The sequence below is a fragment of the Elaeis guineensis genome, chromosome 13, assembly GCF_000442705.2.
Source record: "Elaeis guineensis isolate ETL-2024a chromosome 13, EG11, whole genome shotgun sequence".
NCBI classification, from domain to species: Eukaryota; Viridiplantae; Streptophyta; class Magnoliopsida; order Arecales; family Arecaceae; genus Elaeis; species Elaeis guineensis.
The window spans coordinates 68,772,013-68,794,842 of record NC_026005.2 but is presented as its reverse complement, the minus strand read 5'-3'; the positions used below and the strand labels follow the sequence as shown (position 1 = coordinate 68,794,842).

The following is a 22,830-nucleotide window of genomic DNA, read 5'->3' as shown; positions in this document are numbered from 1 at the left end:
GTTGACGTCAATGGTTTACGTGTACGTTGATTATTTAGGAGTGCAGGTGTTGTCTGTGTGTTCTAGACAGTGGGGTTTTCCTATATCCCGAGGTGAATTGGGACCTTTGTTCCTTTCTCACGTCGTTGTTTTTTAAAACGCCACGAGCAGCATTTATGTTGTTTGGGAGCACGCGGGAGTACCTTGAAAAAGATTTTATAATTACGACCACGAGACGAAGGGTAGTCGGCAATTATCGCATCCAACAGCTGTCATCCATTAGATAAGCTACATCAATGATTATTTTTTCTAATTAATATAAAAAAATTATTTACATAAATAATTTAATTTTAAATTTATTTATCAGATTGATATAAAAATAATAAAATATTATTTTAAATAACATTTTATCGTCGTCACATCACCCTCATTTTCCATGTAAACGATGTAAAAAAAAATCATCAAATAATATAGTATTTTTAAAAATACCATATTATTTGATGATTTTAATTTTTTTCAAAAAAATAGTAAAAAATAAAAATAAAAATAAAAATTTTAAATTTATAAAAAAAATTTAATTTTGATAAAAATAAAAAATATCATTTAAAATTAGTATTTCCATTTCAAATTATCTTTTTAAAAAAATATCTGAAAAAAATTGGTGTAAAAAAAAATTTAAAAATATCATAAAAAAAGAATTGAAACGAAATAGAAATTATAATTTTAAATTTTAAGAAAATAAAAATTTTAATTTTAATTCAAATAAAAATAGTCATTTCAAATTACAATCTCCTTTTCAAATTAATTTTTTTAAAAAAATATCATAAAAGAAAAAAATGAAAAAAAATAAAAATTATAATTTTGAATAAATTTTAAAAAATAAAAATTCTAACTTTAATTCAAATAAAAAAGATAATTTTAAATTATTTTATCCATTTAAAATTAATTTTTTAAAAAATATCTCAAAAAGAAATTTTAAAAAACTAAAAAAAATAAAAAATACTATAAAAAAGAAAAAAATAACAAAAAATGAGAAAAAAATAAAAATTTTAATTTTAATTTTAAAAAAATAATAATTTTAATTTTAATTCAAATAAAAACCATCATTTCAAATAACTTTCCCCATTTTAAATTAATTTTTTTAAAAAAATATGTCAAAAAAATAAAAAATAAAAAAAAGTATCATAAAAAAGCAAAATATTTAAAAAAATAGAAAAAAAATAAAATTTATAATTTATAATTTTAAAAAAAATAAAATTTTTAATTTTAATTAAAATAAAAAATACCATTTCAAATTACTTTTCCCATTTCAAATTAATTTTTTTTAAAAAATATTCCAAACAAAGAAGTAAAAAATGAGAAAAAATAAAAATTATAAATTTTAATTTTGAAAAATAAAAATTTTAATTTTAATTCAAATAAAAAAAATAATTTTAAATTATTTTCCCTATTTAAAATTAATTTTTTTAAAAAATATCCCAAAGGAAATCTTAAAAAATTAAAAAAAATAAAATATACCATAAAAAAATGAGAAAAAAAAATAAAAGTTATAATTTTAAATTTTAAAAAAAATAAAATTTTAATTTTAATTTAAATAAAAATATCATTTCAAATTACTTTCCCCGTTCAAAATTAATTTTTTTTAAAAAAATATATCAAAAAAAATAAAAATTTAAAAAATAAAAAGTGCCATAAAGAAGTAAAAAATTTAAAAAAATAGAAAAAAATAAAAATTATAATTTTAAATTTAGAAGAAATAAAATTTTTAATTTAAATTAAAATAAAAAATATCATTTCAAATTACTTTATCTATTTCAAATTATTTTTTTTAAAATATTCCAAATAAAGAAGAAAAAAATGAAAAAAAAATAAAAATTATAATTTTAAATTTTGAAAAATAAAAATTCAAATGTTAATTCAAATAAAAAATATAAATTTAAATTATTTTTTTCATTTAAAATTAATTTTTTTAAAAAAATATCTCAAAAAAATCTTTAAAAAATAAAAATTAAAAATAAAAATAATAAAAATTATAATTTTAAATTAAAAAAAATAAAAATTTTAATTTTAATTCAAATAAGAAACATCATTTCAAATTATTTTCTCTATTTTAAATTAATTAATTTTTTTCCATACCGTACCGTACGTAGCTGTTCGTGCCCGTACCAGATCTAGATGTACCAGTGCGATCCGATTCATCTCATAATTAAATTATCCGATATATTATTATTATTTACGTTATAATTTTTATAGCCCTTTTAGCATAACTTTTTCTCTCCTAATATTCTGAGACACTTAGAGTATGTGTATCCATATCCACAAAGCATAATATCCGATCACTTGAAATTAAATAATATAAAATAAAATCAATAATTAATAATATTAAATAGAATAAAAATGTCAAACGTATAAAAAATAGTACAATAAAAGTTTCAAAAATACTAAGTACAAATCTAAAAAAGACTGTCCCACAGGGACGTCGTGGTGCCCGTGGTCGCTTGGACCTTCTCAGAAAGGTCTTCAACGACTGCTCCTACTCCTGCTGTGATGGCTCCTCCCCTATATCAGTAGAGGAGGTCTGCTGGTCATGCTGCTCAGGAATAACTGATACTGTCGAATCATCTACGGACTGAGCGACCCGCTCAATCCTCTCATACTCATGGGCTGAAAAGAAAGTATCATACTCACGTGGCCAACTGGTATCCGGTAATATCATCTGGAGGATGTAGGAAGAAGAAGGAGCTGCCATCTGTGGATCAAAAGGTGATGGCATCTGTGCAGCATCTAATGATGACATCTGCGGAATATACGGTGATGGCATATGTGAAACATATGATGACGGCGTATATCTCATATCTGACGCATCGGCTGCTCCATACCAAGATGCACAGCTATATGGATCAACATCAATCGCCACCAATATTTTAGAACTTGTTCTCTCTATCTCACGCAGTATCCGAATCCGTTCGTCCTCATCAGTCGTAGATAAAGCACGATGAGCATCCAATACAAGACCCGACGTAGAATCAGTCTACAAAATAAAAATAAAACAATCAATATACTGTAAAATATAAAACAAAAATATAACACAAACAACATAAACTAATTTTCGTAGTCTTACCAAAAGACGCACAGTAGAACTCTCACCCTCGTATCCAGAAACTGCATACCGAAGCTGTCCAATAACTCGCACTGTAATGCTAAAAAACTAAGCCATGTAATCATCGGTATATGAACGACCTCTCAAAATGGGATCACCATGAACAATGTGATCTCGACGTGTATCCTAAATATCGATGTACTCTGCATGTCAGATACGTCAGTCAATACGAGCTCTCTCTCGTCGATCAATACGATGAAGTCTCTGGCTGGTATCAAACTGCTCTGGGATGCTTTGAATCTGACCAAACTGCCGCACACGATTGAAAAAATACCACTCTACCACATCAAAATAAATAAGTGGCACCCTAGTAGTCCATATGTCATGTCCAACTGTACACATCTGTGGCAATATAGCCAATATCTCATCTGTATATGGCTCCCACAAAAATTGATAGAGTTAAAATAAAAAAAATCAGTAAGCTAAAATTTTAATAGATTATGAATAATGTAAAATGATATTTGTAAAAAATTCAAAATTTATTCGTCTATATGTATCAACTAATGTATCCAACTGGCACCTATAAACCTGTGCCACTCTCGTCGATACGTGATGAATGTTGAATGCAACGTTCCATTTGTTTAACAATTTACTCATGTTAAATAAATTTTATCAAATTTAAAACAGTAAATTTCAAATAAAAAAAGTAATATTTTTATACCTATATCCCAATGGTCCATCTAGTCTGAATGGAACATCAGGATCATGCTGCTCTGATGGCATCTCGAGCAACTATCATCGTAATAGACTGATAGTCGGCATATGCTTCCATACCCAAATCTGCAAATTTCAAAAAAATCATATATGATATACCCAATGTGAAATATAATTGAATATTAAAAATAAAAATTTTTAATTTACATACCTGTAATAATATAAGATAACCATCAATCTCACTCTGATCAGTATAAGAACCCTGACACATAGCTCTGTACAGGCAAGCTAGTACTGCACTGCCCCAACTAAGTTTACGAGCGAAGTCTAAATCCTCTAATAATGGCAAAAACATCAACTTCATCTTATTCGATGAAGTATCGGATAATAGGACATCACCTAACAATTGCAACACCTGACCCCTAACATACTGCTGCACCATCTCCTCTGGTGCATCATCCGTAATATGAAAATATCCATAACGATCATCCAAACACTCAATCCTGAGTCGTGAATGATCGAAAAAGTGTGCGTCGAGCTCAAACCCTAGCAATCGCAAGCACAAAGCCTGCCACTCCAGAATGGTAAGCGTGGGATCAACTCCGGTAACTGGATCGCCAGCAACTGGTAGTCTGGTAAGGATGCTGACATCCTGTAAAGTGATGGTGTCTCACCAAATGAAAGATGAAATGTGTGTGTCTTTGGACGCCATCTCTCAAGCAAAGCAGTAATAAGACCAACGTCCATCTGTATACGATCAATCCGATATACTCCATAAAATCCAAGATATCGTAAATAATCCAGCACTCTATGTGGGATATCCTCTGTCCTCCAAAAGTCAGCATCGGATCGTCGTAGACGAAAGTGTCTGGACTCTTGCAATAAAATATAATAATTAGATAATGTATATAATTTTTTTAAAAAAATTAAATAGTAAATAAGATTGGAATGCTTACGCCGCCATCTAAAATAGTCTGTGATCGATAGTGCTTCTGCAATATAAGAATACTACTGTCTCGAAAATCGGGATACCGTAGATCGTAAGCCATAATACGCTAATGAATCTAAAATAATGATATTATCACAAGTGTATTAAAAAATAATAAATATGATAGCCATTCATTTTATGAGAAATATATTTTAAACACAATACAACTTAAACACAAAATTCAGTTCATCTCAGGATATTAAACACGTATATTCAAATACAATCTCACAGAAATACATAAAACAATGACGAAATTACATCTTCGGAGCCTTTAATTTCTTTCATTGCTTGAAGTTGAAGTGTGTTGAAGTATCCTAGGATAGCGACAGCAGTCATGACTCTGTTCTTTACAAAGGCCACAGTAGTTTTTACTTCTTATTTGCCTATCATCCATCTCATTTCGTAGTCTTGTTGACTTTGGTCTACCTTTTTGCTTGGGTCTCAAACGATGATGATCAGGAATACATTTGAACATACATGTATGCATCCAATAATCTTCATGTGGTAATGGATTAAAGTCATCGCTCCAAGCATTCATATATGCTGTAATTGTATATGCATCATCTACAAAATCACTAAAATGTACAGCAATTTCTTGACACACAGCTAAAACATATGAATATGGATATTTGTACATGCTCCACTTTCCACAAGAATATTTTATTTCAGCTAAAGTAACAGTATGAAAATTTTTTTCATCTCGTAACCCTGCGCTTGTTCTCCTTGTAACCACTTCATATATACCTCTTTGAAGATTGAATGCTGTTACTCGGTGCTGGTTAGCTTTAACTTGATCTTCAGCAATCTTAATTACAACATGAGGAGTAAAAAGATTATTTGGATTCTCCTCTATATATCTCAAAGCTTGGGCATGCCTTATATTGAAATATTTTACAAGACGATAAAATATCATTGGAACACAAGCTGTAATTTGCACATTTCTAGCTCCTCGTAAAACACTGTTAAAAATCTCTGATAAATTTGTAGTTAAGACACCATAGCGCAGGCCATTATCATGTGCCAACGTCTACTTCTCCTTTTTTATCTCGGACAACCAGCTCCAAGCCTCTTTATTCACTGTTCTGATCCTATCCATGATAAAGTTGAACTTGCGAACTTGATGAGTGCTTCCTGCTTGCCATACTGCTCTTTTCAACTGCATATTTTTAAAATGAGTGTTGAAATTACTGTAGATATGTCTTAAGCAGTATCGGTGATAGGCACGTAGTGGACTCCATCCAATAGACTCATCTGCGATGGCATTTAATATACCTGGATGCTTGTCAGAAATTAAGCATATTTCATTTCTATCTTTGACAATATATGTTCTGAGCTGGAAAAGAAACAAACTCCAACTTGCAGTCATCTCCTCATCCACAATTGCATATGCTAATAGAAATATCTCATTCTCTGCATTAATTCCTGTTACAGTTAACATCTTACCTTTAAACTTTCCATACAAGTACGTGCCATCAATACTGATTACAGGACGGGAGTACATAAAATCCTGGATAGATGGTTTGAAAGCCCAAAAAATATAATTTAAAAATCAGATATTAGAATTCACAATTTTAAAAAAATTTCATGAAACAACTGTACCAAAATTTGCATGTTGAAGTGCAGCCATATAATAGGGTAATTTAGCATAAGACGGCTCTCATTCTCCATAAATATCAACCAATGCCTTCTGTTTTTTATATCATGCTTTCCTGTATGACACTGTATATTGAAATTGATCATTAACGGTTGTCATAGCTTCAACTTCAACATCGGGATCTTTCTCAATAATATGTCGGACTAGTATGCTAATCATCCTTCCACTGATATGTTTGTGGTCTCGACTCAACCCCATAAACAAACAAGTATGAGGATCCTCATATTTTATGATTTAAAAATATCCATATTTTTTCAACAATGCAGCATGAAGCCTCCATTTATAATTTTGAACATTATCTGATGATGCGCATCGTACAGACCATAATTTTGAATGCGACTGAACTACATTGTATGTCCGATGCTTCATAATGTGATAAAGATCAACAGTTCTCCTTACATAATCTTTACTCTCAAACATTAGACCTTTAGAAAATTCAGTCATCGAGGAGTTCCAAAACTGATAGTCAGAGTTCAATCTTCGACCAGCACTAACACAACCACCATCATCTAAATTTATATTGTTAAAAAATTATGGAGGTTCGTACAAATGAGGTTGAGGTTCTCCCATATTAATATTAGTCTGAATATCTTCATCATCATTCTCATCTTCACCATCATCATCATTACTGCTACTGTCATCATCCATCCAATAGTCTTCATCTCCGCATTCATCTGACTCAAAGCCTAGATTATTAGAATTTATTTCATCGACTACCCAGTCATCGTTACCTATATGAGTGTCGTCTTCCGTACTTACCACTACTTCTAGCAAAGGAGAAGTCACCATAGCAGAAGACACAAGAGAAGTCACCATAGGACTTTGAATAATCGAACAACTAGAGCTGGTAGTAGTAGAATATTGTTCTGTAAATACGGCCTCAACATTATCGGTTTGCACCATAGGAGTTACGAAAGGTGAGGAAAGCCCAACATTATTGTTCGCTTGAGTTAAAAGCCGATTATAGTATCCAAAGTTCGGTACATCTTCCTTTTCAATATATAATTCTAAAAATCGACATTCTGAATATTTCAAAGAAAAGGTCCGTATTTCTTCGACATCTTCATCGTCATCAATTGGAACTAAGATATAATTGCTCTGCATTAATTGTCCCGATAGATTAGGAGATTTCCATTTCAATTTTATTTCATATTTCTCTTTATCTACAGAATACTGCTGTATAAATGGTCCAATAATTCTTGACGTGATAATGATGAAGATACTCTAATCATCCAATTTACAGGGTGACTGTACTGCACATCAGTTTTATCATTCTGTATCATGCCATCATAATACAATAGTACACGAACTCGAGTACTGGCCATTTTCTCAGAGAAACCTATGACAAAATCAAAATCAAAATATTTAGTATTACTAATTATTTTATCGTTTCAAAAGATTTACACGATAAATGCATCATATCATCAATAAATAGGTATCGATAGATCCTATCCCATTCGAAAATTACATTAATTCTATAGGTTAATTACATTAATCAAATGATACGCAAAAGGGACCGAAAGAAATTTTGACAGTATTTCTCCTTAGTTCTTCCCACACGACTGAAAATATGCGAGGAAAACTAAAGAAAAATACTGTCCGAAATTTCTCTCGAACCCTCCGCATATCATTCGAATAATGTAATTACCTATATAATTAAATACAATTTTTAAATTATCCAAACTGGACAATCAATTGACCAATGTATATATTTTACGGTACCCATACAAAAATATATAATCAAATATATATTTTATACGGATATCGTAAAATATCCTACATTGGTCAACTGACAAGTCTACATTTTCATGAAATGTAATATATTTTAAAAATTTTAAATTATGATTGAATCAAATTTTAAAATAAATCTGAATCTAATGAGATAAAAATAAAAAATAATGAGATAAAAATAAAAAGATCGAAATAAAAGGGCGTCGTAGGGCCGCACGGGCCCCTAAGGCGGCGGGCCCCCGCAGGGCCGGCCGCTGAAGGGCCGCCATCGGGGCCCGTCGTTGTGGATCGAAATAGAAGGGCACCACAGGACCGCACGGGCCCGCCACCGAAAGGCCACTGCGGGCCCACCATCGGGGCCTACCACCGGGGGGCCACCGCGGGGCAGCCGTTGGGGCCCACCGTCGGGGCCTGCCGTGGCTCGCCGTCGGGGCCCATCACCAGGGCCCGTCGTGGCTCGCCGTCGGGGCCCGTCACCGAGGCCCGCCGCGGCTCGTTGTCGGGGGGCTGCCGCGGCCTGTCATCGGGGGACCGCCGCAGGGGCCTGCCGCGGCCCATCGTCGGGGGGCCACCGCGGGGCCGCCGTCGTGGCCCACCGTGGGGAGCCGCCGTCAGGGTGCATGGGCCCGCAGCCGGCCCTCTGTCGTCGGTGGCCAAGGAAAATGAGGGAGAGAGAGAGGAAGAGGAAGAGAAGAGGGAGAGAGAGGGAGAGGAAGAGGGGGCCGGCCAAGGGAAGGGGAGGGCCGGGGCTCGCCGCGAGGGGCCGCCACCGGGGCCACCGTCGGGGCGCACGGGCCCGCCGCCGGCCATCTGTCATCGGTGGCCAAGGAAAAAGAGGGAGAGAGAGAGGAAGAGGGAGAGAAGAGGGAGAGAGAGAGGAAGAGGGAGACAAGAGGGGGCCGGCCAAGGGAAGGGGAGGGTCGGGGCCCGCCGCGGGGGGCCGCCGCTGGAGTGCGCGGGCCCACCGCCGGCCGTCTGTCGCCGACGGCCAAAGAAAAAGAGGGAGAGAGAGAGGAAGAGGGAGAGGAGGGGGCCGGCCAAGGGAAGGGGAGGGCCGGGGCCCGCCGTGGGGGGCTGCCGCCGTGGCCACCGTCGGGGCGTGCGGGCCCGCCGCCGGCCCTCTGTCGTGGGCGGCCAGGGAAAAAGAGGGAGAGAGAGAAGAAGAGGAAAGAGAGAGGAGGGAGCTCACCGCCGCCGGGAGCTCGCGGCATGGAAAAACATCGGAATGCCGGAGAAGAGGGAGAGAGGATTTTTTTTCCCCTTTTATTCACTTCTTTTATGATATTTTTTTTATTTTTTAGAATTCAAATTAAAATTTTTATAATTTAAAATTTTAATTTTAATTTTCTTCCATTTTTACCCTTTTTGGCATTTTTTTTACGTATTTTTTTCTTTGTTCGGAATACTTTTTAAAAAATTAATTTTAAATTAATTTAGTAATTTAAAATGATGTTTTTTATTTGAATTATAATTATAATTTTTATTTTTTTAAATTCAAAATTATAATTTTTAATTTTGAATCAGAATAACAATTTCAATTTTTTTCAATTGAATTCTTTTCCCTTTTTTCTTTTTTTTATGGTGTTTTTTATTTTTTTTACACCAATTTTTTTCTTTTTTTTGGATATTTTTTTTAAAAAATAAATTAAAATGGAGAAAGTAATTTGAAATGATATTTTTATTTGAATTAAAATTAAAATTTTTATTTTTTTTAAATTTTAATTTATAATTTTTATTTTTTTTTCATATTTTTTTTTCTATTTTTCACTTTTTTATGGCATTTTTTTTCTTTTATTTTTCTTGAATTCAAATTAAAATTTTAATTTTTTTATAATTTAAAATTATAATTTTAATTCTTTCCCATTTTTATCATTTTTTTGTTTTTATGAAATTTTGTTTAGGTATTTTTTCATTTGTTTGGAATATTTTTTAAATAAATTAATTTGAAATGAGGAAAGTAATTTGAAATGATATTTTTTATTTTAATTAAATTTAAAAATTTTATTTATTTTAAATTTAAAATTATAATTTTTATTTTTTTCTCATTTTTTAAATTTTTGACTTTTTTATGATACTTTTTATTTTTTTAATTTTTTATTTTTTTGAACATCTTTTTTTAATAAAATTAATTTGAAATGGGGAAAGTAATTTAAAATAATATTTTTTATTTAAATTAAAATTAAAATTTTTATTTTTTTAAAATAAAAATTATAATTTTTATTTTTTAAAAATAAAAATTATAATTTTTATTTTTTAAAATAAAAATTATAATTTTTTATTTTTTCCTTATTTCTTTCTCATTTTTTTATGATATGTTTTATTTTTTAAATTTTTAAGATTTTTTAAGATATTTTTTTAAAAAGATTAATTTTAAATGGTGAAAATAATTTAAAATTATCTTTTTTATTTGAATTAAAATTCGAATTTTTATTTTTTAAAATTCATTCAAAATTATAATTTTTATTTTTTTCTCATTTTTTCTTCATTTTTTTCTTCTTTTATGATATTTTTTTAAAAAAATTAATTTGAAAAGGAGATTGTAATTTGAAATGATGATTTTTATTTGAATTAAAATTAAAATTTTTATTTTTTTAAAATTTAGAATTATAATTTCTATTTCTTTTCAATTCTTTTTTATGGTATTTTTAATTTTTTTTATAATAATTTTTTTAGATATTTTTTTAAAAAGATAATTTGAAATGGAGATACTAATTTAAAATGATATTTTTTATTTTTATTAAAATTATAATTTTTATTTTTATAAATTTAAAATTATAATTTTTATTTTTATTTTTTTATTTTTTTCTTTTTTTTGAGAAAAAATTAAAATCACCAAATAATATGGTATTTTTAAAAACACCATTTGGAATGATGTTTTTAAAAACACCATTTCAAATAGTATTTTTTAATATTTTTATTTTTTGACGTCGTCTACGTAGAAAATGAAGAAAAAGTGGCTAACGTGGTGACGATAAGATACCATTCAAAATGGCATTTCATTCCTTTTACATCATTCTAGTAAATAAGTTAAATATTAAATTATTTTTATAAATATATATATTTTTTAAATTAATTAAGTAAAGCACTCCTACATCTATGATGCCTACTTACTTCGAGGTCCCGTGGCTAACGGCTTGTGATTGGCTCTCTAGCCGTTATGTGGTAGATGGGTGGCCTATTGTGGGAAATTGGGCTTTCCCTTTGTCGTCAGTCTTCCATGTGACTATATGCAAACACACACATTGAGAAAGATAAATTTAGGATCAAGATAATTTCTTTTTTAAAAAATTAAATAAAAAAATAATAGTGAGAAATATAAGGACAGCAATGGATGGAGTATAGATCGGATGAGCCATTATTCGTGCCTATCACACTGATTTGATAGAGTTAGATGGTACGAATTAGATAGATAGATTGATTAAAATTATAAAATTATATTTTATAATTATTAGTATTTTATATAACATTAAATTAAATAAAAATCAAAAGCATGAAGCATAACAAACTAAATTTTTGACCATATATAATAAATAAAATATTATTTTTTAGAAAATCAAATGTTCTTTGAAGAAAAGCAATCAAGTGGAAAAATGAACAACTAAGATTATAGTATATTATTTTTTGCATGTTCAATCTTTATTACGAGTAGAGTGACTAGAACATAAAATAAAAAGAAGATTTGTAAAGAGTTTCTATATATATATATATATATAGAGAGAGAGAGAGAGAGGGGTCGGTCAGATTGAGGATAGATTTAATCATTACTCGCACTGCACCAAATCTACTGTAGGTTGAGTAAAATCCATCTGGTTATAATTGAGTCAGGTCGCGGGGTAAGTTAAATTATCATCCTTAGAGGAATATCAAAATCCCATGCTTGTTTCTTAAAATCTTTGTTATGTACCTGTTGCGGCCAATCCCCTCGTCGCCTGATCGTCGGAAACGAGCGCCTGCGAAAAAAAGTCCACACGGATCGGAGGCGGCTCCGACGGGGACCCTCCGACGGTCAAGTCAGAGAGGAGACTAGGCAACAGTGAGAAGAAAGCAAAGAACTCAACGAGAGAGAGCAAGCCTGTCTCTTCTTCAGGGCTTCCAGCACTATAGCCTTCCCCGATATATATAGTGGAGCGCAGTGTGGCGTCGTCATTAATGGCGCAGACAATTGATGAATTGTCAACTCACTATAGACTGTCAGAGTCACCGTGAAGGTGTCACATCGTCGTGGGGCTGTCAAATCACTAGGGTTGACAATGCCCTAGGTGGGATGATGCCCTTAGGCGGCAGTGCCGCATGCTGCTGTCAGGACTGACAGCCTCTGGCAGTAGTACGGCGATCGGAGGAGTCGACCGACCTTAGGCGGTGGCCGGTTGAGTGGCATCGGATGGAGATTCGGACCCCTCCGACGGTCAGTCGGGCACGTTGCGGGAGTCGGCCATCGGACTCCCTGGTGCAGTCGGTCGGAAGAGCGAAAAAGGTCTGCCCGACCGGCATATCCTCAGTTGGTAGAGAGCCGTTAATCGATCGGTAATGGCGTCCGACGATCGGTCGGTCGGTCGGTCGGGTATGCCCGATTATAAGTCGGCATGAGCGGGGTCGGTCGGTAATCCCCAACAGTTGCCCCCCTACCTGGTGCGCCAATCTGTTGCGGCCAATCCCCTCGTCGCCTAGTCGTCGGGAACGAGCGCCTGTGAAAGAAAGTCCACACGGATCGGAGGCGGCTCCGACGGGGACCCTCCAAAATTTATCGAGATACCCTCGACGGATGAGAGCTTCGATCTCATCCTTAAGCTGGATGCATTGCTCGGTATTGTGGCCGTGGCCTCGGTGGAATCGGCAGTACTTCTGTCAGTCGAGGCCTTTTGCCTTCAGAGGCGAAGGCCGTTGCAGGTATTCTTCCCCCTCGATCTCCATCAAAATCTGCGCACGGGGAGCAAAAAGAGGAGTGTAGGAGTCATACCTGGGGCGTGTTGGCCTTGGAGTCTACCGTCGGGGCGACTTCTGGTTTCGTCACGGAGGCGAGACCCGACCATCGGTCGGGGGCTTGCTAGGTTCGGCGGGGTCCTGACCCTTCTTTCGCTTTTCCTTCGGACCTTTGAATTCGGTCGAGCGCCGGTCGGAGGCCCCTTCGTCCGCGCGCATGTACTTATACGCGCGCTCCAATAATTCGGCATACGTCCGGGGAGGATCTTGTCCAGGGAGTAAGTGAACCGGGATGCCTTCAGCCCCCGTTTCATGGCCGAGATAGCCATGTCTTCGTTGAGGTCCCGGACCTCAAGCGTGGCCGTATTGAATCGCGCCACGAAGTGTCGAAGCGTCTCATTTTCTCCCTATTTGAGGGAGAAAAAGCTGTCCGACGTTCACGACGGCTTCCGGCTGGTGCTGAAGTGAGCCACAAAAGAGTGCTCGAGCTGCCTGAAGGAGTGGATACTTCCCGATCGAAGATCGGAGTACCAGGCCCTAGCAGCTTTGCGGAGCATGGTGGGGAAGCCGATGCAAAAGAGAGCGTCGGTTGCCTCCTGAATCGTCATGAGAGCTTTGTAGCTCTCCAGGTGGTCGATTGGGTCGGTGGAGCCGTCGTAGGGCTCCACGTGCGGCATCTTGAACCGGCTGGGGATCGGTTCGTCAAGAATGAGTCGGGAGAGAGGCTGGACGGTCTGGAAGTCGACATCGTTTGAAGACTTCTGGCCGTCCACCTGCAACTGTGCAAGCCGACGGTCGATTTTCTCGAACCTGCATTCGTAGTCGTCCGTCCGTCGGTGTTGGGAGACCCCAGGAGTGGAGTCTTCGGAAGATTCCGAGAGGGAGGCGGACGGCATTCGCGGTCACTTCTCCTTCCTCGCTCGTTCCAACTAGGAGGGGGAAAGCTGTTGGGACCGATGGGCATCGCGCCGTGGCCGTCCCTCCTCCTCTCCGTGGGGGCACTGTGGCAGATGCTCCCGCGGAGACGATGGAGATCGACGCGGGCATCGGCGGCTGCTCCTGGAGGGCATCGAACGTGCCGTCGGTTGCCCGACCGATGATGGCGGCAGCCGTACCGGCTGTTGCTGGAGGCTTTTTACTGCGTCCGTCAGCACGGTCATCTGCCGTACGATCGTCGCGATCTGCGCCTCCGCGGTCACCGCGGGGTGCGGAGAGCTGGATTCCGCCGCGGAGGGCGAGGGAGAGACCTCTTCCCGACGGGAAGAGCGCCTCGCCGATCTGGTGACTCTCGATCGTTGAGCTCTTGTCTTTGTCATTAGTATCTACCGTCTCCCCTACCTGGCGCGCCAATCTGTTGCGACCAATCCCCTCGTCGCCTGGTCGCCGGGAATGAGCGCCTGCGAAAGAAAGTCCACACGGACCGGAGGCGGCTCCGACGGGGACCCTCCGATGGTCAAGTCAGAGAGGAGACTAGGCAACAGTGAGAAGAAAGCAAAGAACTCAACGAGAGAGAGAGAGAGCAAGCCTGTCTCTTCTTCAGGGCCTCCAGCACTGTAGCCTTCCCTGATATATATAGTGGAGCGCAGTATGGCGCCGTCATTAATGGCGCAGACAATTGAGGAATTGTCAACTCACTGTAGACTGTCAGAGTCGCCGTGAAGGTGTCACATCGTCGTGGGGCTGTCAAATCACTAGGGTTGACAATGCCCTAGGCGGGATGATGCCCTTAGGCGGCAGTGCCGCATGCTGCTGTCAGGACTGACAGCCTCTGGCAGTAGTACGGCGATCGGAGGAGTCGACCGACCTTAGGTCGGTGGCCGGCTGAGTGGCATCGGGTGGAGATTCGGACCCCTCCGACGGTCAGTCGGGCATGTTGCGGGAGTCGACCATCGGACTCCCTGGTGCAGTCGGTCGGGAGAGCGGAAAATGTCTGCCCGACCGGCATATCCTCAGTCGGTAGAGAGCCGTTAATCGGTCAGTAATGGCGCCCGACGATCGGTCGGTCGGTCGAGTATGCCCGATTATAAGTCGACATAAGTGGGGTCGGTCGGTAATCCCCAACAGTACCCATCTAACAGCCATAGATCTATTAGCACCATAAAAAATCTTTCATGACTTGTACATATCTTTTCTCATTTTGTTTCTTAAAATCTTTGTTATGTACCCATCTAACAGCCATAGATCTATTAGCACCATAAAAAATCTTTCATGACTTGTACATATCTTTTCTCATTTTGCCCTATTCTAGGTTTAAGCTGGGCAAATCCTATTAGCCTTTTTAAGCTTTAATATAGAGCACCAATCAATAGCCTACATGCATCGAAGTTACAAGTAGCACAAAGCCAACGACGGGGAGCAGATCCAGGTCCTGGCCAAAGGCGATGGAACTATTTAGGCACCTAAAACATATAACGTCACAACAGCCCCAAAATAAAGTCAAAGATCTGATGGAGATTTAAGAGTCCCAAAATAGAAGGTTTGGCTCCTAACCATCCCCAAAGGTTGAAAAACGAGTAATATTTTCCCAAAGCTGCTCTATCTAAGCTAATCTTGGAGAGAGATTAAAATGAATTCTGTGAACGAGCTACTTGGCCATGCAATCTAACTCTAATGCTCATACAATTTTAGAGATCTACTTTTTTTCTTTTCTTTTTTAAAATTCAAAAACAACCACCTTATTAGATACTAGAATTATCATTTAAATATGTCCTTGCCTAGGAGCATAGTTTTCTTGTGTTGATGACTCTTGTTCATAAATTATTTCATTGTTGGAATGGATAGTGAACTAAGATTAATTGTTACACTACTAAATAGTGGATAATTGTTCCATTTGCTGCTGTAACTTGAACTAGTATCTCTTCCTCCCTTGCTTCCCATTTTGTATTATATATGTCACTAAGTAATATATAATGTATTAGGACTTCCTAACTCTTACACTCAAAATGAGTAGATGAGGATACGTTTGAAAATATAATATTGCCCACATAATTCAATAACATATAATGGCACATCTAATAATATTTAATTAAATATAACATAACTCAACCAATGCCATCTAATAACATATAATTGCACATGCAACAGTTTTCTTTATATGAAAATGCTGGCTTATCGTATTGGTAGAGTATCTCTAAGATTTTGGTTATTTTATTAGAGATTTGTGTTCATATCTACCTCCATCAAAATTCAAAGGGTTAGAGATACTTGTAACAAGGCAATTTTAGTTTGTTTAGCCCATTGTCCAACTTTGTCTCATATCACTAGCTCCAATTAGTAAGGTCTCTAATTTTTTTCTAATAAGAAGAAAGATCTCAAGTACCTCTATTCTCAAAATTTTCCATATTGCTATGGTTTATATATGCTTCAAGAAATTGAGACTTGTTAGGTGTCTAAATCTCTTTTCTTATCCGGCTTCATTTACTCCTCTACATCTCTTTGCTTCGGTTATAAACATTAAAAGCATTATTCCTACCTCTCATATCTATTGATTGTAAGCCTAGGTCTACTTTCGAGCAAGTGGGAAACGACTATAACACTCGTTCGTTGCGCTAGCATTGAAGCTAACGTTTTGACTGCTTGATTATACGATGGCCCTTAAATTCTAAATAGAAAGCAAGTCGACGGGAAGGTACCTGTAGAGCTTTCTTAAGATATGATTAAAATATTATTTAAACAAATTAACAGTGATATATTATGTGCACCGGTAAGCATTGAGATCGGGCATATAGAGCTCGAAAATGGTTAATGACTTTAGGTTGCATTTGGTAGCCGGCAATCTTGATCTGAAGTACTATCTTAAAATATGATTAAAATATAATTTAAATAAATTAACAGTGACATATTAAGCAGACCGGTAAGCATTGAGATCATGCATATGGGGCTCAAAAATTGTTAAAGATTTGAGATTGTATTTGGTAGCCAGCAATCTGGATAGATTGCTAGTAATTTAACATGAACCCATCGCATTATTGCATTTGGTATGTTTTTTAAGTGACAATTCAAATTACCTCTTGAAAGATAATCTGGATTACCTTGGAGAGAAATGGCTATTCAGATTACCATATATTTGATAATTTTATAATAACTTTTTGAATAAAAATATCCTCAAAAAATTTCACGATCTTCTTCCTTACGATAGGCAGCGAAAAGACGGGACCAAAATCGATGTCCTTCTCTACAAATCTGATCGACGACGATCGAAAACCAGCCGATCGGTGGGCCACTATCGTAGCCCTCACCGAGGGCCTACAAGGGCAGCGCGAATGGCCGGCTGTTCAAAAAGAAAGGGAGCATAGCGGTGTAGCCCTCACCGAGGGGCTGTGGAGGCAGCATGAGTGGCCGACGGACGATGCGGGTAAGCAGGGGGCAGCGCAGGGGGGTCCGAGGATGGATGCAGGGGACCGACGATGCGGGTGAGGATGGCAGCACGGGTAAGTGAAGGTGACGATGGAGGCGGCTGTGGAGGGCGCAGGGTGTGAGTTCGTCTGGGGGCCAGAGGACGGTGCAGGGGGTGCTGCGGACGGCCAGTGGTGATGCTGGAGACATGACTGCCGGTGGGCTAGGGGCAGATGGTCGGGGGGTTGGGGGCGGAGCAGCTGATGGTTGGGGGGTAGTTGTGGCATGCAGGAGAAGGAGAAAGAAGGAAAAAAAATAATATAATATTATATAATATATTATATATTATAATATATTTTTTATTTTTTTATTCTGAAAAATTAAAAATTTTGTGAATGACATATAATTTTTAATAAATTTAATTTAAAAATATTTTAAAAAATTGATATTATATTATTAGTAATCTGATTGTCATACCAAATATGTCAATTAAGATTATCATTAATTTTACTGCAACATTATCTATGTATACCAAATACAGTAATCAATATTACTGATAATTTATTCAGATTATAGATAATTCAGATTATTAGATAATTCAGATTAAGATTATTGGATAATACATCAAATACAATCTTAAAATTATAAATATATCAATTTATTATATTACTATTTAATACATGGGTATGGATTCGAACCCAATCCGGGTTTGAGCCGGTTGGCGTTCTTCAATCTGGTCCCTTTCGTTGCACAATTTCCACACTTGCCTTGAACACCATGTTCTTCTGAAGTTCCTTTTATCGAACACCTTCGGTGCGCTTTTTCCCATCATCGCCGACGGAGGGAGGCGACCGGAATGGCAGCTTCCTCTGCGAGCATCGCCGTCGCAAACGCTATCTGGGAACAGATCAAATCCTCTCGCTCAGGTTTCTCCCTCCTTCTCTCTGCTCCCCTTACTCTTTCCTTGGAGCCTCCCTCTGACCCTCTCTTTTTCTATTGCAAATGAACACAGTGTCCGACGACTACCTATCCATGTGAGTACCATGCATCCCCACCACTCCTTCGTCCCTCTCTCTCGAGTCTTTCCTCTACGCTAAATGAACACGACCTGAACCAATCCAGCCTGCACTTCTTATTTGGGAAGAACATGGAGCGCGCGACGAGGATCGTCGACCAGGGCGGCGTCCGAAGGGTCTCCGGCGCCCCCAGCGGCCGTTCTCTTTTCCTGGTCCTTCTTTTCGATGCATTTTCCAACAATTTCCACTTCAAGTAATCTCTTTGCTAATTCCTCCGAGTGATAGAGAAACTTGGATTTCAGGTGGTGGGGGAATCGAAGAGGAAGGAGGAGTACATCTGCTTTCCCGAGCACCACTGCACCTGCTACTCTTTCTTCTATGACATCGTCAACAGGGGTGAACAGCTCTGTGTATGCTTCGTAATTTGTTTTACCAATTGTTTTTTTCTTTTTGGCCTTTTCAGTTACTCATTCGTCTCCATTTGTTCTTAGTGCAAGCATCAAATAGCAGCTCGGCTTGCTGAAGCGGTGGGTGCCCTCGCGGAAGTGGAGGTGTCTGATGAGCAGCTGGCGCTTATGCTTGCGAAACTCTGAAAGCTATAAGCGTTTCAAATTGTACAGGTATTACTTTCTTGTTGCTCCTCCTTGACTCCTAGTTTTGGTTCAGTTTTTGGGTATTGGTTGTGTAGAAGCATTAACAAGAAGTGTAGTGGAAAATGTGTTGCGTGGTTCTTTCAGCTATAAAGAATTCTTCTTGCATTTTCTGTTTATTGGAGTCATGGTTCAAATACAGTCAGCTCGTATTTGATTGCATCAAACATACAGGTTTACCATAGACAGCAAATTCCAATATTTTGCAGGTATAAGTTACATAGAACGTTCCATGGATGTGATAATTCACCTCTCACTTAAGGGGTTTAACAAGATTTTTTTTTTTTTTTTTTCTAACAATATATAGAGATTTGTTTGAGGTCGAAATCCTTATAGTTGGGCAGTCCAAGTTGGAGGCTCAGAGCATATCTGCAGCATATATCCTCACCTTGCATTGCATGTATATCCCAAGACCGCTATTTGAAAAATAAAAGAGAGTCATATCCTCATCGTTTTATTTTTGTGCTTGGTCTTTCCAAAAACCATATGTGCTGCAATTTTGGATGCTCAGGGACAGAAACAGTAAGGAGAACAATAATTTTAGATGAATGATGGGTAGCTGCTCCTGAAAACCAAACATGAGAGTCTATATAGCCTCCACAACCCAAAATCTTAGACCCATTCTGCAAGTTGTCCTTAAAAATCCTAAACATGCGGACAAATAAAAATAATAACGGTGATTAAAAACAAGATAGAATCATATTTCCTTGTACTACATGAATTACTAGCATGCTAGTGAGGCATAACAAAATTAAAGATTCCCATCTTCAGGAAATTCCAGATGAAAGTCTATTATGAAGAGAAAGTCCCTTCTCTCTTATTAGAAGAAGCAGATATATGCTTGCTTTCTTGTGGCAATTTTTGCTTTCAAAGCCGTTCTCAATTGTAAATGTGTAATGGCCATCAGCAAGTTGGTAAAATGTAGTAACATTAACGCTCTTCTTGAAAGAACTCATACTTAAAATCATCCTCAAGCTCTATTGTGTTGAACAAATTTGTACATTGAGTCAGTAGAATCTCCTTATCTCCTTGAAAATCAGCCATGCATACATTTGCAATATTTTTTTCTGAAAAAAGTTCAATGCATACTTGTACTGATTTTATTCTGGATAAGTTCATTGCATGCTTATGTAGAAAGTCTTGCCTACATAATTCATGAAAATGTTGAGCAGTGAATCAGTAATGTTATGGCCGTTTGAAACTGGCTTAATTGAAAACAGCAGTCTTTCTGAAAGAAGGCTCAATTTCTTTAGGCAGCTCGAACACATATATTATATCTCTTTCTTGACTTATTTGGTTATTGAAAAATAGGAAACCAATCCACAACATGTTTTATTTTGGCAAAACATTCAGGGGTTGAGCTTCACTAGGTGGACAATATATTTACTAACTCAAGGAGAGTCACATTAGCAACCTTAAAAAAGAACTTCATTCATCTTGAGAAGTGTAGTAGGAAGTTCCATAAAAAAGAAAAGAGAGAAAGAAAGGTAGTAGAAAGATGGCACTGTGACTGATGACCTTTTCAAGTATCTATTCCTGTCTTATGTGAATTCATGGATGACATTTGTAAACTGGGAATGGTCCAGTCACCGGCCACCTATTGTTCTGAACCTTCTTATCATGAATTTATCTGAAGTCTAAGCATCAGTGAAGAATGCATCTACCTAAAGCAACAAGCCTCATCCCTAAGGTTCGCCTTTTGGACTAAGGAGTGATCTCCCAAACTATGAGAATATTCTATTATTGGCCTTCCGCTTGACAGTAACCATCTGTGATACTGAATTCATGGCCATTGTAACTAGAAGGGTAGTCAACGGGGAGGAAACTTGTATACATGATTACATTTAAGCTCATGCAATTAGCAAGCAACCCTTTGAGGTTCCCCTGCACTTGAATTTGGTTGATCCGTCATGAAATAACATCTGCCAATTTTTTACATAATCTAAACAAACCTTGTAAATTTATTGTTTACTTATTTGTCATTCTAAATTGAGAGAGAAGCTTTTTTTGAATATGGTTATGCTTGCTGCATTCCAGAAGAATATAATAGCACAGCCTATTCCAGTCGTTCTCAATACCAAAACAAGTAGACTTTAAGTTACTTTCAAAAGCAATAGAGGTTTTTTTTGCTGGCAAAAGGGCAGGACCTTGCTTTTGTTGGTTTTGTAATCTTAGCCTGCTGTGCGATGTCTTCTCCAAAAGTAGTGAGCAATATGCACTAACTGATTGATGCAGCAGGATACCAGCCATTAATATTGAGCATCCAAGGGACAACGGGAATCTACCCTGCCAGTAAACATTATATATCAATCAATATGGAAAAAATTAGTTCTGCTTCGCCTTGGAAAAATCTGGCATGGACCATCTGTAATCTTCAAAAGTACTCGTCACTTATTTCAAACTGTAAGAGCTCAACAAAAATATGCACAATTCCTTTAGGGATCCCTTGGTGTTTGACCAGTGGCTAGCTATATTTTTTGTCCTTTGATGGAGGATAGACAAAAATCTCCTATGTATGGACTATGGAGTAATTTTTTCTTATTGAATCATTAATGTCAGACATACTTCTGGCATAAAATAATGTTTCCACATCATGATGGATTTGCTTCCTGGGAAAAAAACAATATTCACTTAAAAGAATGAAGCAAATCCTTTGACTTTGATAGATGTCCGAATGGAAATCTTCTGATAGATGTCTCAATGAGAGTCATTTGATATTATCTGATGTCAATAAAGTACAATTATGGGTTATTCTTCTTATAGAATATGGATGGGTTCTCTATCTCTCTAATTCAAAGTTAACAACCAGATGACTTTCACCATGCCAGTCTATGGAGCATTTGTACTATAAGAATTCAAGTAGTCCAGATTTTGAGGATGCACCACCCAAGAACGAACCCAGAACCTCTGGTTGCTGAGCAGGGGGGTGTTACCACCAGAGCAAGCCCCAATTTGTCATCGTTGCTTTCTTACGTCATGCTGTTTTATTTTGTGGTTGGTTCATTTACTAGTATCAGAAATAGGATATCTGCTAAAAATTGTTTAATTTACATTATTTTCTGTTGTACACAATTGTATCCATTTTCAATAACCTGCATTTCTCAGGAGGTTTTGAATATCTTGAAAATGGCTTTTTAAAGACATGGAAATGCCTGAACTGGTTCTCATCTCACAATTGACATTTTGGCACTTGCATTATGTGACTAACCTCTATTGATCGGCCTGTGAAGCGGATATTGCAGCCATACGACTGATCATGATATATGTATATAAGCCTCTAGTGTTGCATAAAGATTTGCGGTATAGATTACGACTGAACCAGACTCGACCACCTTGATGCCCTCAAGCATGCATCACACTAAGCTAGTGCCTTTTAGCATGCAATCTAATGAATCCTTTGAGAGATTAACTACAAGATATTTTACTACGCAATTTAGACCCCTTAGAATACTCATCAGCATATGAATAATCTCCTGGTGTATGTGCTCAGTCGTGGCTTCTGAATGTTGTCAGCAATGACAAATGGGATATTATTGCACCAAGTCAAAATATTGATATAATTGCAAGATTTTTCGGTAGGACAGAAATTATCTCAGGCTGCTCCAAACAGCTAAGTCCTATCTACCAATAAATGGTCAACAAGATGCTCCCATTTAGTGTAAAAAATATCTTGCTTCCACTCTCAAATTATCTCAACCTTTGTAACTTTCATAAAACTAACTAATGATATCACCTGCTCCGCC

The 22,830-nt window shown here is 37.0% G+C and overlaps 1 protein-coding gene across 5 annotated transcripts; it reads left to right on the top strand.

Moving 5' to 3' along the window:
- The first annotated feature begins 18,113 nt into the window (after positions 1–18,113).
- LOC105056148 (uncharacterized) lies at positions 18,114–22,191 on the top strand. 5 transcript variants are annotated; one of them, XM_029267862.2, is made up of 6 exons: positions 18,114–18,347; positions 18,434–18,455; positions 18,566–18,649; positions 18,740–18,833; positions 18,929–19,057; positions 21,897–22,191. In XM_029267862.2, the coding sequence occupies exons 1-5, from the start codon at positions 18,278–18,280 to the stop codon at positions 19,028–19,030; spliced, it is 372 nt and encodes a 123-aa protein (XP_029123695.1). In that variant the 5' UTR covers positions 18,114–18,277; the 3' UTR covers positions 19,031–19,057; positions 21,897–22,191. The 5 variants fall into 5 exon arrangements, with proteins under 5 accessions (XP_029123695.1, XP_010936543.1, XP_010936542.1 ...); XM_010938241.4 differs by having other exon boundaries at positions 18,128–18,347; positions 18,544–18,649; positions 18,740–18,847; positions 21,916–22,191; XM_010938240.4 differs by lacking the exon at positions 21,897–22,191 and adding an exon at positions 21,326–21,640 and having other exon boundaries at positions 18,128–18,347; positions 18,544–18,649; positions 18,740–18,847.
- Positions 22,192–22,830: the final 639 nt, after the last annotated feature.

Bases quoted from the DNA above. Each gene is read 5' to 3' on its own strand.
- LOC105056148 (XM_010938241.4), top strand. From the start codon at position 18,278: ATGGCAGCTTCCTCTGCGAGCATCGCCGTCGCAAACGCTATCTGGGAA. The intron at 18,348-18,433 runs GTTTCTCCCTCC...AAATGAACACAG, and splicing joins GATCAAATCCTCTCGCTCAG to TGTCCGACGACTACCTATCC. The intron at 18,848-18,928 runs GTATGCTTCGTA...ATTTGTTCTTAG, and splicing joins ACAGGGGTGAACAGCTCTGT to TGCAAGCATCAAATAGCAGC.